This window comes from Podarcis muralis, chromosome 16 (assembly GCF_964188315.1).
Source record: "Podarcis muralis chromosome 16, rPodMur119.hap1.1, whole genome shotgun sequence".
NCBI classification, from domain to species: domain Eukaryota; kingdom Metazoa; phylum Chordata; class Lepidosauria; order Squamata; family Lacertidae; genus Podarcis; species Podarcis muralis.
The window spans coordinates 6,174,329-6,191,745 of record NC_135670.1 but is presented as its reverse complement, the minus strand read 5'-3'; the positions used below and the strand labels follow the sequence as shown (position 1 = coordinate 6,191,745).

Genomic DNA, 17,417 nt, shown 5'->3' with positions numbered 1-17,417 from the left:
ACCTTTACCTTTATGCAGGTATATAGGAATCTGTCTTATATGAAATCAGAACATGGGTCTGGCCAGTTCAGTTGTCAGTGACTGGCAGCAGCTCTCAGGGAATGCAGGGAGGGGACTTTCCCAGCCCTACCTGGAAATGCCATCCAGTAACTTCTGTATGCAAATCAGATGCCCTAGCACTGAATCATAGTCCTCCCCCTAGGCGCCAATGCACTAAAAGAACTATGATGAAGATTTACTGCACAGTCGTACTTTGGATCTCGAATGCCTTGCAAGTCAAATGTTTTGGCTACCAAATGCCGCAAACCCAGAAGTGAGTTTTCCGGTTTGCAAACGTCCTTTGGAACCCAAACATCCAAAGGGGCTTCCGTGGCTTCCGATTGGCTGCAGGAGTTTCCTGCAACGTATTAGAAGCTGCGCCTTGGTTTCCAAACGTTTTGGAAGTCGAATGGACTTCCAGAATGGATTCTGTTCGACTTCTGAGGTACCACTGTACATCTGTGTCAATTGTACAATCGAAAATGCACTTGTAATTTTGTGTAATTTTGCTGCTCCGTCTTGGAACCTTGGGACCCTCTGCATGCAAAAATAAATAAATTCCTGCAACTTTTTAACTTAGTCCCCTTTTCCTTAAAAGAGAATGGAACAAACATCTCAAAAACGTTCTGGAGGCAAAGTCTGCTGGTCCATCCAGCTCAGTCTGGTCTACAACAGGTATGTGATCCATGACCTCCTGAGGGTGGATGGGTTCTTCACTCTAGGTCTCCAAGCAGAAGCTGGACTGCCATCTTTTAAGGTCTGGATTTCCTTCATAAGGAAGGAGGTTGGATACCTTCCACTCTTGCATTCAGTGTGCCCTAGCTAACTGCTGTTTGCTCAGATTGCCATGGGTGTTTGGAGGGGATTTGTGGAACTCTGTGGTTCTCTGAAATAAACTCATGCAATTCATTTTAAATCAAGATTTTTTTTTGTTCAGCTAATGATCTTTAACCCACTAACTTCCTCCTCTAAAGGGGAATAAAATGCAGAAAGATCCAGTGACTCAGTTTACCTGGAAGGTTCCAGCATACCTTGTGAATAGGCCCCCATGTGGTAATGGCTGGAATTGTTTTTTACAGACCAGCTTGAATTGAAGTGGGTGCAAAATCACTCTCAAGTGGAACCCTCATTTGGGTGCCATTGAATCATTTAGTTCCTTGTTCATGTGTCAGCCCAACTTGCCTATTTTGAAGTATGAGGGGAATACAAACTAGACAGGAGGGAAAATTTTATGATGCAAAAAAAAGCTTTAATGACATAGGAAATGAAGAAACAGCAGTATTTTTTTTCAGCAGGGAAAAGGGTGATAAATTAGAATGCAATTGATTTTTCAATCTGCACTATTGCTTCATTGGTTGTGGAAACAGAGGTTTCACAATGCTTCAGTGGTTACAGTTCAAGGCATTCAAGAATCTCTTCAGACAGGACATGCGAGTGCACAGTTGTGGGTTGTTCATCGTCAGAGCGGAAAAAAGGGGTGGGCTTATATGCTCTCCCCCACCCGCTTCAAGTCATAGTCGTGAAGTCTGTAGAAAGCAACAGAGCCTGGAAAGGATATTACTGCGAGTTATTTCTTCTTGTGTGCAATTGTGGAAACCAAAAATGCACACAGAGTTCAAGTGTGGATTCGCTGATCATTCAGCTCAAGGAGCTTGCATCAGCAGGCGACAGAAGGCGAAGGGTTTCCCCAAGTCCACTCCTGCAAGTTCAAGCTTTGGGTTCATCATCTTGTGTTTCTGCGGTTGTCCCGTGAGCTCTGGGTTGTTTCCTCTGGGTTCAGTAGCAGGTGTAGCATGCGGTACTAGGCAGCAGCGCCAAGCTTCCACCATAGGAGCCGCCATAAGACCTGCTGCTGTAGCCGCCTCCACCATATCCGCTTCTGCGGCCTCCAGAGTATATAATCCTTCTGGTGCCATAACTTCTGCCACCATATCCACCGCTACCGTATCCACCACTGCCATATCCGCCCATGCCATATCCGCAACTTCCACCATATCCACCACTGCCGTATCCACCACTGCCACCATATCCGCCACTTCCACCATATCCGCCACTGCCATATCCCCCACTTCCACCATATCCGCCACTTCCGTATCCACCACTTCCACCATATCCGCCACTGCTGTATCCGCCACTTCCACCATATCCGCCACTGCTGTAGCCACCACTTCCACCATATCCGCCACTGCTGTAGCCACCACTGCCACCATATCCGCCACTGCTGTAGCCACCACTGCCACTGTATCGGCGTCCCCCGCTGATTCGGCGTCCTCCTCCTCCACCACCCAGACTGCCTCCAATTCCACCAGTGCCACCACCAACACTACCTCCAGATCCACCAAGACCGCCACCCATGCTGCCACCACCTATGCTGCCTCTACGTCCGCTCACACTGCCACCACCTATGCTGCCTCTACGTCCGCCTCCGCTGCCACCACCTATGCTGCCTCTACGTCCGCCCCCGCTGCCACCACCTATGCTGCCTCTACGTCCACCCCCGGTGCCACCACCTATGCTGCCTCGACGTCCACCAGATCCACCAATGCCACCACTATCACCCATGCTACCCCCACCTAAACCACCCAAGCTACCCCCACCTAAACCACCCCCACCACGGCCCCCCATACTTCCACCCCCATAACCACCACCAATGCCCCCATAACCTCCTCCACCACCCAGACTGCCACCTGCACCTAAACCACCAAGCCCACGGCCTCCCATACTTCCACCCCCATAACCACCTTCACCACCAAGGCCTCCATAACCTCCTCCTCCACCCATACCACCACCTATGCCCATGCCGCTTCCGCTACCAATAGCACGGCCCCCCATTCCTCCGCTGCCTCCATATCCACCGCCATAGCCTGCGCATGGGTTGTATTGCTCAATGCCAAAGTTTTGGTCAGGGCAGTACAGCGCTGGTCCTGGGATATTTAGGACGAAGGGTGGTGGCTGTATAGTCACTGTGGATGCAGGACAGCTGGCATAGCACATGTTTCCACCGCCTCCGATGGACATCTTTGCAGGGTGAGAGCTGTTTCTGAAAGAGCACAACGAGAGATCAATGTGGTATGCAACATTTAATTCAACAAACTCATTCCAAATCCCTACAGATTAATAGAGAGGTTGATAAAGTCATGCCCTATGCTGCCGCTCACAAAGGTGTCCATGAACAGAAGCGTCCCACAGCTGGATCAGTCCAATGACCCATTGAGTCCTCTTTTCACATTGGCCAACCGGATGCCTACAGAAAGCCCACAAGTAGCCACTCTCCCCACTTGTAGTTCCCATAAACTGGTATTTAGTGATATTGTGCCTTTGGCAGTGGAGAGTAAACACAGTCATTGTGGCTAGAAGCCATTGATATCCTTCTCCTCCCTTAATTCAATGGTTCTAGATTGCAACTCCCATAAGCCCTGACTCTGCTGGCTGCATGGGCTGCTGGAAGGTGACATTTGTAAGAACATCAGAAGAACCCTAAAGACCATCTAGCCCAACATCCTGTTCTCACAGTGGCCAATTAAATTCCTCCAGGATGCCCATGAGCAGGGCATGAATGCAAGAGCCCCTTATTGTTACCGATAATAATAATAAAAAAAGAACCTGACTGCTGGATCAAGCCAAAGGCCCATTTAAACCAACCTCCTGTTCTCACAGTGGCCCACAACCACTGCAACAGCACTCTGCCCATTTATGATACCCAGCAACTAGAATACATTCTATTGTAGAAGCAATTACCTGCCAATTGCCCAGCTGGCATAGTTTACTCAGGTCACATATTAAGGAAATTAGGAGCAGTCTAACATGTTGGTCATGAAGTCACTTTGGAACAGGGTTCTTTAACCTTCAGTCCCCAGAGGTTCTTGGGCCATAGCTCACATCATCTCCAACTGGTTTAGCAAATGGTCAAGAATGATGGGAGTTGCCCAACAACATCAGTGGACCGATGAACATTGCTTTAGACCTTAATGCTTCATGGCAGTATCTAACAGTGCAACTGTCATTGGCAGAAAGCAGCCTGTGAAGACTATAATGCCCATGCCCTTCTTGGGGGTTTCTGATTGGCCAACTGTGGGAAACAGGACGTTGGGTCTGGTGGACCTTTGGCCTGATAATCCAGAAGGTTATACAAATCTATGCTGTGGCCACATTTGGAATACTATATCCAGTTCTGGGCACCTCAGCTCAGGAAGGATAGTGTACATATCAAAAGGGATATTTATAGAGCTGGAAAAGCTTCTTGAAAGTGCAACCAAAATGATCCAGGGGATGAAGGACAGGTTTGTCCTTTGAGGACAGGTTGTAGCATTTGAGTCTTCTTAGATCAGAGAAAAGGTGACTAAGAGGTGATCATGATAGAAATTTATAAAATTATACATGGCATGGAGAAAGCGGATAAGACAGAGCTTTTTGTCCCTTTCTCATAACAGTAAAACTCATGACTATCCAATGAAGCTAAGCGTTAGTAGAAAATGCTTCTTCACACAGCAAATAGTTAAAACTATGGAGGTCGCTCCTGCAGGACACCATGATGGCCACCAACTTGGAAGGCTTTAAAAGTGGGTGGGAAGAAATAATAGAGGATAAGGTTACCAATGGCTACTAATCATGATGTGTTTGCTCTGCCTTCATGGTCAGAGGCAATAATGCATCTGAATATCAGTTGCTGGAAACCACAGGAGGGGAGAGTGGTGATGTGTTCAAAACCCACTTGTGGGTCCCACAGGCATCTGGTGTCCACTGTGTGGACAGGGTGATGGACTAGATGGGCCATTGGCCTGATCCAGCAGGCTTTTCTTATGTCCTTAGGGATCTGACAGACTTTTGGTCTGATAATCCAGAAAAAAAGTTCCTTAGACAAAAGTCCCTGTGTTTAGTGGTTCTTGAACTGGGATCAGATGAAATATCTTCTGAATTAGTGCCATGGGAGTGGATTTGTCCAGGTTTCATTATTTAGTCATTTTTTTTGGAATAGGATTGATGAAGACCTTTTCAGGTGGTAGTTATGATCACAGGGAAATTTGTGTGGGAAGCAGGGATGGAACACTTTGGAAAGAAAATCAAGGGAGTTGGCTGCTCGAAGCCCGAACAAAGCGTCATTACTCAAAAGCAAGCCCTGCTGAAAACAATGAGTTTCCCTTCTAAGTGAACAACCCTAATTTAATTGGCCATTAGTCTTCAGGATAGGGCGATCATCTTAAGCAGCACTGCAAGATGTTGCAACTTGCCCTTAGGTTAGCATGATGCAAATCTGAAACCAACTAAATTGACAATGAGTTTTAATTAAAAACCATTAGAGTAATCTCTTAATATCTGACCCTTTAGCTATGTAGTGCTTAATGCAAAAAGAAGAAGAAATATATTGCAAACCAGCAACTCCCAAGTCCAGAGGTTCCCTACCTTCCCAATAGACTTGAAGACTTAATGATACTCCTATCATCTCTTGCCTGGCTCAGGTTCAGATGGTGCAGAAAATAAACTCCCCCGCTGTCCCCAAATGGGAAACTGTAACAAAAGGCCATCACAGCCTATATTCCTGTCCTGCTACCAATGAAAGAGGATGAGGACTGCAGAGCCCTCTCTTTGTGTGGTTAGAGGACCACCATTGCATTGGCTGCTAAATTTTGTTTAAATGGAAGTGGATTGAGATTGGAGTGGCTGGTTGGGTTATTCTCTGGCTCAGATTTCAATTAAGAATTATGGAACCTTATTTTCTTTGAGGTGAGGATTCTAAGCATGCAAAGCTCATATCTCATTCCAGAAAGCATCATCTGCATCTGTATTTTGTATAGTCAAAACTGTTTCTCACAGAAGTGATTGTACTGTTTTGGGTGATGGCAAGCTCCTCCACATAATATTAAAACCAAGGAGGACGTGTTGCATCTAAATAGCAAACAAGTCAACATAGATCAATCACTTTTGCCAGAAACATACTTAGAAAGCTTTCAGAATGCAAGGTTTTCATTGTGCGTGTTGTGCTAAGGTAGTCTCCCAGTATGTTATGATCTAGGGTTAACAAGCCAACTCATTCCACTTTCAATCATGTATATGGAACTGAAAACACACACACATTCATTTGGGTCAAAACACATTCAATATTGGTGCATGCAATGTCTTGACATGAGGGATGCCCCCACAACTTTCCATACCCCAAATTTAGGAAGGGTCATAAGATGCTGCTTTATACTAAATGGACCATCGGTCCAAAGCAATCTGCTGCAACCTAATCCTTTCCAGGTGTTATGGATTTCAACTCACATTTGCCCCAGCTGGAATGATTGTGCCCAACTGAGTTGTTGGGAGTTGAGGTCCAAAACATCTGTAAGGCACCAGGTTGGTGAAGGCTGAACTACACTGATTGGCAATGGCTCTCCAGTATTTCCATAACAATAGCCTTCCTAGCTCCTCCTGAAGATGCTGAGATGCTACTACTGAGATTCATTCAGTGAGGACATTGTTATGCCACTGAGCTATGTTCTTTATAACATAAGAAACTGCCTTACATCAAGTCTGACCACTGTCCATCAAGCTCAATGTTGTCTACACTGATTGGCAGCACCTCTCCAGAGTTTCCAACAATGGTTATCCTAGCCCAACCTGGAGATGTTGGGGACTGAACCCAGGTCCTTCCACATGCAACTCTGAGAAACAATCCCTTCTCGGGTTTTTCCTCTGGGTTTCTGAGGTCCCAGTAAACTCACCTTGTTTTGCAAGAAGTTCCAGTGAAATGAGAATTAATCACTGCTCTTCTATTGATTTCAAATTATATATTGTGTTGTTGTATGTGCAATTTTTACACATCATTTAGTTCACTCAGCTTTCCCACCCTTCCTTTAAGGGTGGACATGTATCAAACCCCACACAGAAATAGGGTCAGTTTAATGGGGTTGGATCAAGTGCCTTTGTGTACATCGTTTTCTCAAGGTGCAGCAGCAAATTTTGCTCATTGGTGACAACAATGTACAAAAAGAATCTTGATGTAATCGAGCCTGCGGTTAGACTGTATTTTGTTGTTTTATTTGTTTGCAATAATTTAGCAATGCACACATGCACTTTCAGGATGTGGAGAGGGATAATGCAAAGGAAGTACCATCTGCAGCAAATTAGGCATTCCAATATTGGATTACTTGCAACGCGCAAGTAAGTACTTGGACTACTGCAATGCGCTCTACGTGGGGCTACCTTTGAAGGTGACCCAGAAACTACAACTAATCCAGAATGTGACAGCTAGACTGGTGACTGGGAGCGGCCGCCGAGACCACGTAACACTGGTCTTGAAAGACCTCCATTGGCTCCCAGTACATTTCTGAGTGCAATTCAAAGTGTTGGTGCTGACCTTTAAAGCCCTAAATGGCCTCGGCCCAGTATACCTGAAGGAGCGTCTCCTCCCCCATCGTTCTGCCCAGACACTGAGGTCCAGCTCCGAGGGCCTTCTGGCAGTTCCCTCACTGCGAGAAGCGAAGTTACAGGAAACCAGGCAGAGGGCCTTCTCAGTAGTGGCGCCCTCCCTGTGGAACGCCCTCCCACCAGATGTCAAAGAAATAAACAACTATCTGCCATTTAGAAGACATCTGAAGGCAGCCCTGTTTAGGGAAGTTTTTAATAACTGATGTTTTAATCTATTTTTAACCTTCTGTTGGAAACCACCCAGAGTGGCTGGGGAGACCCAGCTGGATGGGCGGGGTAGAAATAATAAAATTATTATTATTATTATTATTATTATTATTATTATTATTATTATTATTTCTATAAATTCTCCATATTAAATCAGAACTTGAGAGAAGTCTATTGCAATGTGGAAAGAATCCATGTTACACCAAAGGGACAAGGGAATCCTTTCCTCCCTAGTTTACTTGCCAGCTTAGAAGATATTTTGGAGTTCTGAATCATTCATTCTTTTCCCCTGCTGCATCCTTTTTATGACTTGCTTATAGCTGTGCTTCTCTGTTACTCTATATAGGCAAGAGGAGATTGCATATGGATAAGAACTTAAAAACAAAAGAATTGCAACAGTAAGGCTGGGAGGCAGGACTGGTCCCAAGGAGGGGCATAGGCACCTGCAGAGGGCCTCCATCTGCGGAGAGAACTTCCTTCTAACTGCTTCTCTAACTGGTATTGTCGATGGGAAGAGCCAGTGGTAGCACTCCTGAATATCATGCAGAAGGCTGAAGATTCAACCCCCAGCATCTGTAAGTAGGGTTGGGATAAACTCCTGTCTGAAATCCCAGAGATTTCTTGCCAGTCCATGGAGAAAATGCTGAGCTTGATGGACCAATGACTTGGCTTGGTAGAACGCCACCTCCTATGGAGACTTCCAGCAGGTGGTCACTGCACTTGCTGGAAGCGAGAAGATACTGAGACAAGGGGCTTTAGGTGGGTTATTTTGCTCCAAGGCCCACCAAAAGCTGAAGGCAACCCTAGTGGCAAATTTCACTCTGCAGCCTCCACAGCCTCAGAGTTCTAACCTGAGGAGAAGCCTTCTACTGCTCCACAGGAATGGAGAGGCCCATATGTGTGGAAATCAAGCTTGAAAAGAACATTTTCAAAAGAATCCATAATCTTGTTGATAAGTTCTAACTTAACATTGGCAAATTTGCCAACTTTTTAAGTTTCCCCACCCTCTAGAAATACTTGCATCTGTTTCCTTGATTCATAATGTTTAGCAGACGGGCAGAACATAAGGACATAAGACCATAAGAAGAGCTTGTTGGAAAAGGCCAATGGCCCATCTAGTACAGCATCCTTTTTCTCACAGTGGCCAATCAGATTTCTCCAGGAAGCCCACAGGGAGAGCATGGATGCAAGAGTCCTCCCTAATCGTTACCCATAAGAACATCAGAACAGCCTGGCTGCTAGATTAGGCCAATAGTCCACCTAGTCCAACATCCTGCTCACACAGTTGCCAAGCAGATGCCCTAAGGATAAGCCCACAAGCAAGACCAGAGCACAAAAGCACACTCCTCCCCCCTGCAGTTTCCAGCAAGCAGCAAACAGAAGCTTTAGTGCTTCCAACCATGGAGACATTGCACAACCACCATCTGCTTTGCATGCAGAAGTTCCCAGGTTTGTCCTCCAGCATCTCCAGGTAGGGTTGGGAATGTTCTTCAGCCGCAACCCCTGTTGCTACTCAGTAAAGCTCACACTGAGCTAAGATGGACCAATGGTCTGAACAGCACAAAGGCAGTTTCTCATGTTCCTAGGATCAAAATTCAGATTCAAGCAACATTAAATGTGGGCATAATCAAGCTGAGAGAATCACCTTGAAGAGGTTCATTCATCTCCAAATTCATTTCAATTGCAATATCAGCTTTGAAAGACACCCGCTTTGACTTACCTGTGCTTGTTATTGGAGGATGGAAAGAGTCAAGAGAGATGATGAAGGCAGTCCTTGGGTACCGACCTTTTTATACAGTTCCATCCACCACCAGGTGAGTATGACACACTTTTGGGTGTGAATTAATCCATTGACACCTCCATGGAAATTGCTCTTAAGTAATCACCCACTCCCCATACTCTCCAGTGGTTGATTATCAAGCCGATAGGAATAATCACCTTATTGATTGTGTTTACTATTTTTTTCCCTGCGACTCAGCACACTATGGACTCCACCCAACAAGGTTGCCAAATTGAGGTTATGAACTCTTGGTCTTAATACCTTAAGTGGAAAGAAGTCCAGCCTATGAACATCTGTGTAAACACTTTGCACACTGTTCCAAATGTGGAATCACATGCCTTGCTTGCTCCAATTGTCCCTAATTATCAGGGAAGGTCCCAATGTTTGGGATCCTGCCTTGGAATGAATATATATATATATATATATATATATATATATATATATATATATCATTCTCCCTATTTTTCCATAACCTAATGGGGTCATTCAAGGAAACTAAATATTTCCCAGCACATAGTTAAACTTTGGAACATGCTTCCATGAGAAGTAGTGATGGTCACCAACTTAGACAACTTTGAAAGGGGGCTAGACAAATTTATAGAGGATAATATGACTAGCATGGGATGCGGGTGGCACTGTGGTCTAAACCACTGGGCCTTGGGCTTGCCAATCAAAAGGTCGGTGGTTCCAATCCCACCAATGGGCTAAGCTTTCGTTGCTCAGTCCCAGCTCCTGCCAACCTAGCAGTTCGAAAGCACGCCAAAAAGTGCAAGTAGATAAATAGGTACTGCTCTGATGGGAAGGTAAACGGCGTTTCCGTGCACTGCTCTGGTGTCAGTGTTCCGTTGCTAGCCATATGACCCGGAAAAACTGTCTGCGGACAAACGTCAGCTCCCTCAGATTCTAAAGCGAGATGAGCACTGCAACCCCAGAGTCGTTCGCGACTCGACTTAACTGTCAGAGGTCCCTTTAGCTTTACCTTTAATATGACTATCAATGTCCAGAAATCATTATGGACATATATACTACCTCCAAGATCAGAGACAGCATGTCTCTGAATACTGTTTGCTAGGATTCAGCAGGAGTAGAGGGCTACTCTGTTTGCAGATTTCTTGGATGCATCTAGATGTTCTTTGAGCAGAAAAGGTTGCTGGCCTAGATTGATCTTTGGTCTAATACAGCAGAGATCTTCCTACATTCTCAAAATCAGCCTGTTTGTGATCTGAACAATTTTTGTGCATGTTTCACTTCCATTACCTACAGAGATGGAAAAATCTGTCCATTTTGGTTTCTCTCAGTTTCTCATTTTTTCTAATCTTTAATTCAGTTTTTTCCCATTTCCACACCGGTAAACGGACACAAGTCACCACTCACTGGACAGCTGGCCAATCTACACTCAGTGTTGACACAAGATACATTCAGATTCCATTGATTATGTTTCTCCATTGTTTCCTTACCTGATGTCCACATTTTATGTGATCTGCCACATCACATAAACAAAAAAAAATCACTCCTGGAAATCCAGTGGAATATAGTGGAAGTTTAGCTTCATTTCTGTGTTAACTGTTTTCAGAAAAGAATCAATTTGCAACCTCGTGAACCTGCAAAACCACAAGAGTTTTGCACTGCAATTTCCCCCTGATTTTCATGGATTGTGTCATGAAATGATATATGGGGCAGTATTCCAGCATATAGTTCATACTATTCATGACAGCAGAACCACTAACATTATAACCAGGGAAATGAACACTATAATCCCCACTACTGAATGCACCCATTTTCTAGGGTGTTTGCAGTCTTTTTAAAAAATATATCTTTGACCCAATGAGCCAAAAAAACACTGACTATTAAATCACTGAAGGCCAAGCTGTTGTATAGCATAATGGATGCTGCTAACATCTGATCAGTGATGTATAATATTGATGGGGTGTATGGCTCATGAATTGGCAGGAGAAAAGGGGTGTCCCTGCATAATATCAGAGAGAAATGAGGGAAGGCAGAAAATGGAAGATCATTTCTTTTTTGGCATTTATATCCCATTTTTTTCCTCCAAGGAGCTCAAGGTGGTATACATGTATATTGACCATCCTCACTAAATCCCAGCAACAGCCCTGTGAGGTAAATTAGGCTGAGAGGTACTGATGGGCTCAAGGTGACCCAGTGTGCTCACCAGTGGCTGAGTGGTGATTCGAACCCTGATCTCCCAGGTCTTAGTCCCACATGTTGACCACTGCACCACACTGGCAGACGGTGTTGGCTGCAAATGGATTTCTCGATAATGCACCCTACCAATTCTAACCAACACTGCATTTCAAATCTACAACAAACAAGCAAGCCATCTCTTAAACATGGGCTGCAAGGAGATACCTCGCCACATCGCACACATATATTCAAGAGTCATGTAAAATATTGCAGCGGGTTAACTAACAGCCTGTTTTGCTCTGGGCTGCAAATTCTAGTTATAAACTGTATCAATGAATAGAAATTTCTTAAAATACAGTTTATAAGAAAGGGATAGCGAAGGAGAGAGTATATACTAGGGAGAGAAAGAAAGACAGGTATAGAAAAGAATGAAGAAATGTGTGTGTGAGAGAGAGGAGTGCCAACTTGGCCCCACAACCATGGGTGCCCAGGTCATGGGTGCCGTGAAGGATGCATGGCCCTGTCATCGAAATTTGTGGCTGTCCGGTCCATACATTGGGAATTTTGTGGTTGCTCAGGCACCCAGGGCCCCAGGGAGTTGGCACCCATGGGGTGGGTGGGTGTAGGTAGGTTCAATTTGGGTTCAATTTCTAGAATCTCCAGGCATTGTGAGAATGTCCCCTGTCTAAAACACTGGACAGCCACTGCCAATCAGAGTATACAATACTGAGCTAGATGAACCAGTGATAAGACTCAGTGTAAGGTATCTTCCTCTGTTCCTATATGTTCAGTGCCAGGGGAATTGTAACCTTACAATTATTTTTCAGGGAAATGCCATAGCTCAGTAATAGAATATCTGTTTTGAATGCAGAAGACCTTGGGTTGAATATCCAGCATTTCCAACTAGGGCTGGGATTGCCCCTTGTCTGTAACCCTCGACAGCATTGCCAATCAGTAAAGAAATTATTGAGCTTGATGGACCAATGGCAACTTCCTCTGTTCACCAACTGTACACATGCTTAAAGACACAAATGATAACAGGGGCACTTTTGTAGACACCCCCCCCCCCGTTTATATATTACAGAGATTCTTCTGCCTGGTGTATTCATTCACTTTGCAGAAGTCCGCCTTGCCCAGGCTTCTGAAGCAAAAGATAGCTAATGTAGTGATCAGAAGAGTTTTCGAAATAAAGAAAAAGAGCTTAAGAAGCATTTAATACAACATGTAATCTCTCTACAAATCTAGTTGTGCTTATATAATCACCGGGATGCTCAGTCAGCAGCATTTACTACATTGAGGTTACAGGAGAGGAGGGAAGACGTAACCACATTTTGCCAAAAAGGATAACTAACAACTCTTCCCTGGGGACAAAGTGGTCATGATGACTATGCTCTGCCTCCACATTCAGAGGGAGTAACTTCTGAATACCAGTTGCTGAAAGCCGCAGGAGAGAGGAGAGTGTTCTTGCGTCCAGGTCTTGCTTGAGGGCTTCTCAGAGGCATTTGGTGGACCACTGTGAGAACAGGATGCTAAACTCTCTGGGCCATTGGCCTGATACAGCAGGATCTTCTTTTGTTCTTCTTCCAAATATTTAAGGGACTCCCTTGGGCAGTTAAGATCAGCAGAGGTGGTCCTATGGATATTTCCACCACCCTCAGAAGTTTGAGTTGTTGTAGCCTGGGAGAAGGCCTTCTCTGCAGCACCCCCTAAGTCCTCCCTCCCCACAGAGATGCATCTGACAACTTCACTGTACAACTTTTGGTGAATGCTGGATACGTACCACTTTGCCCTGGCATTTCACATCTGAAATGTTTGTTTTCGGAACCTACTTTATGCCTGTGTGACTACAATTTGTTTTAACCCTCATAGGGGGTCAGGTTATATGGTTATAACACACCCTGAGACTAGGTCAGGGTTTCCCAAACTTGGGTCTCCAGCTGTTTTTGGACTACAACTCCCTTCATCCCTAGTTAGCAGGACCAGTGGTCAGGGATGATGGGAACTGTAGTCCAAAAACAGCTGGCAACCTAAGCTTGGGAATCCTTGGACTAGATGATCCTCAGGGTCCCTTCCAACTCTATGATCCTATGCTCTGTTGTTGTTTTTATTTAAAAAAATAAATTAATGTTTGTTTTTAAATGGTTCCCCCCTTATGTTTATAGCTGTTCTTATTTTATCTGCAAGCTGCCTTAAGTCCCTGTCAGGGAAAAAGTTGAGGTAAAAAATAAATACATAAATACATAATAAAACAAGTCAATTCTTTTATATGGATCCCGATGAACCAGGCCAGTCAAAGTTCCATCTTTTGCAGCCCTATTCTCAGACTGATCAACCGGAAGCCCTGTTGTGAAGTCTGCAAGCAGAACAACTTCCATCTTCATAGTTCTAGCCTCATGAGAGAGGAAGAGAAACTTTTCTTTGCCATGTCATGCATGATTTTTATAATATATGGGCCTTTTGCTTGCCTTTTCTCTAAGCAAAACAGCCCAAATGCTGTCTAAAGTCTACCTAGTTCAGAGCTTTCAGCCCTAGTTCAGGTGGTCCCTATGGTATGAGGTTTTGCTCGTTTATCTCAGTTGGCCTAGGTGGGGCTCTAAACAACATGGTTTACACAACACAGATCTAGCCCTCAATCAATGAAAGGAAGATGTTGAAAAACACCCAGATCACCTGCCTCGTCTCTCAGGGTGAAGCCGATGGATGCACACGCCTTTTCCAGCTGCTATGCCTTTCGGCATGAATCAGCTGATGATTACAGCTTTATCTGAACAAAGGGATGCGAACATTAAAAAAGAAAGAAAGAAGACAGCAGGACATGCCATGACCCAATTAAATCCATTTCCATTTTGGCACACTCGTCTCCACCCTTCCGCCAAGAATTGGGTTTTGGGACATATCTGTCCACAAAAGCCCTACAATACAAAACAAGTCAGGCTGAAAGAGGTTGACCCATCACCATCCTGTTGGCATTAAGGCCTTGTTTATTTGTAAGCCTTTTCGCCTGATCCAGCAGAGCTTTTTAAATTTCTAAAGTCCAGCACAGTTTCAGCATTTCCTACTTATCAACAACAGAAGAAAGGTACCAGTAGTAACAACCTTATTGCCCAGGCAGGTGCAATCTGTGGTCCTGAAATCAGTGCAATGACTGACACGGGACACAGGTATTGGGTGAAATCAGGCCAGTGTTGGCAAGTTAAATTAATGGAATATGCTGAAATGTCAAAACTGACAATGAAACTAAGAGGAAGAGACAACAACGAATTTAAGGAAGAATGGAAAATGTTTATTTCATAGATACAGAAGCATTGCACACAGGTTAATACATTAACAGAGTTTTAAGATTACTTGTAATTTTGTTATGAATGGATAATAGGTCATTTAAATAGGTTCAAAATTTAATAATGGGCATGCAGTATGTTGATAAATAATCGAACCAAGGAAGGGACTAGGGGGAAGTCAATTTGTTTTGTTTTGTTCTTGCATTGTTGTTTTTCTTTTTGTTATTTTTGGAAAATTAATAAAAAAGTTATCAAGAAGAAAAGAAAGAAATCAGGCCAATGGACTAGGGTGATTTCTTCATTCCCCTCTGCCCCTGCTGGTGGAGTGCCACTCCACTGTGTTGGGAAAGCACCCAACCTCACTCCAATGGAATCACCCAGCAATGTACCCTTAAACAGGACCTAAGCACAGGTCTCCCTGAGGTGAGAGATTCCAGGCAGACAGATACCCCAGCCCAAGCTCAGGGTGTGGCAATGGTGGACTTTGGTCTTTGAAATTTCAGCAGCTCCCTCTGAGAGGCAAAAATTCTGTGTCTCCCCTGCCTTCCACCTTCTGTTGTTGCAGTGCCCATCTTGGCTTGGCACTCAGTGCTCCGGAGAACCAGCCCTCTAGTCACAACCTGTTTTCTCCCATAACGTTTGCCTGCCCCATTCCTAATGGTTCTTCCTCTTGTTTATGCTGAAAATGTGATGTTTAGGTGCTTTTTTTAAAGCTGCTAATAGCGTTTTATAGATTGTATTTTTATGCTGAGGTCTTTGGATGAAGAGTGGTATATGCATTTAAGAAAGAAAGAAAGAAATCCCAATGGGAACCAAGAGAGGACTTGATAAACGTAGGTTTCTTCGCGCCTTTACGATTTATCGATTGTGAAAATCAAAAGAGGAAGGAGACAGGGAAGGCATAACAGGGTGAGGTTGCCCAGAAGATAAATGTGTCAGAAGGATGCTGGTTTGTTGGTAAAGCACCTGTTTTGCATGGAGATAGTCCCAGGTTGAAATCCTGGCATCTCCAAAAAGATTCCCTGTCTGAAACCCTGGAGAGCTATAGCCAGCCAACATGGGGCAATACTGAGTTGGATGGACCAAAGGTTTTGGCTTGATAAATAAGAACATAAGAAGAGTACAGTGGTACCTTGGGTTACAGACGCTTCCGGTTACAGACGCTTCAGGTTACAGACTCCGCTAACCCAGAAATAGTACCTCGGGTTGAGAACTTTGCTTCAGGATGAGAACAGTGTTGGGAAACTGTGTACGTGCAGCTACTCACACAGAGGCAATTAAGGTTTGGCAGACAGCCAGAAGGCCATCTGAAGGAGTAAGTCTGCGTGGTGGTAGCAGAGGTCGATGGATCGTAACCATCCTCTGCTACCACTAGGCAGATTTACTCCTTCAGATTGCCTTCTGGCTGTCTGCCAGAAATTGTGTGGCGGCAGTGGAAGGCCCCATTAGCTAAAGTGGTGCTTCAGGTTAAGAACAGTTTCAGGTTAAGAATGGACCTCCGGAACAAATTAAGTTCTTAACCCGAGGTACCACTGTATGCTGGATCAGGCCAATGGCCCATCAAGTCTGGCATCCTGTGCTCACAGTGCCTAAGCTGATGCCTACAGCAAACTCACAAGCAGGACACAAGGACAACAGCTCTCATGTTTAAAAACACTTTTGTTTTAAAACCAGAAGCTTTTTTCATTGGATACAGTGGATAGGGAGATACCAAGGCAAGAGAAAAAATTGTTCTTATACGCAACAACTGCGGCAAGACTTTTGTTAGCCCAAAGATGGAAACAACAGGAGTTACCAACAAAAGAAGAGTGGCAGATGAAGCTGATGGACTTTGCGGAACTGGCGAAGCTGATGGGAAGAATCCGGAAATCAGCGTGACCAAGCATTCCAGAAGGACTGGAACAAATTTATATTACGTTTGAAAGACAACTGTAAGCAATTAACAGCATTTGCAGGGTCATCTGAAGATTTGTAAGATGAAACTGCTGCCTATTCAGGTTGAGTAATATAATATTTTAGGTAACGATATAACTAGGAAACGAAGCAAAGTGGAACGATGCAAAGTTTAATTTTGTAAACCATCAGACGGGAGGGAGGGAGGTCGTTAGGCTCAGTTCAGCCAAAGAGATAAAATAAGAGGATATGATGTTACGTAATGTGATTATGGGGACATGGGTGGCGCTGTGGGTTAAACCACAGAGCCTAGGACTTGCCGATCAGAAGGTTGGCGGTTCGAATCCCCATGATGGAGTGAGCTCCCGTTGCTCGGTTCCTGCTCCTGCCAACCTAGCAGTTTGAAAGCATGAAGTGTAAGTAGATAAATAGGTACCGCTCCGGCGGGAAGGTAAACGGCGTTTCCGTGTGCTGCTCTGGTTCGCCAGAAGCGGCTTTGTCATGCTGGCCACATGACCCAGAAGCTGTACGCTGGCTCCCTCGGCCAATAAAGCGAGATGAGCGCTGCAACCCCAAAGTCGGTCACGACTGGACCTAATGGTCAGGGCCCCTTTACCTTTATCTTTAATGTGATTATATGTAAAACCTATTATTATTATTATTATTATTAT

At 44.6% G+C, this 17,417-nt stretch overlaps 1 protein-coding gene across 1 annotated transcript; it reads right to left on the bottom strand.

Moving 5' to 3' along the window:
• Positions 1-1,283: 1,283 nt before the first annotated feature.
• Positions 1,284-9,401, bottom strand: LOC114586946 (uncharacterized). The gene is made up of 2 exons (XM_077920456.1): positions 9,374-9,401; positions 1,284-3,079 (listed from the first exon to the last, which is right to left on the bottom strand). Exon 2 carries the CDS (start codon positions 3,055-3,057, stop codon positions 1,816-1,818), a length of 1,242 nt encoding a protein of 413 aa, XP_077776582.1. The 5' UTR covers positions 3,058-3,079; positions 9,374-9,401; the 3' UTR covers positions 1,284-1,815.
• Positions 9,402-17,417: the final 8,016 nt, after the last annotated feature.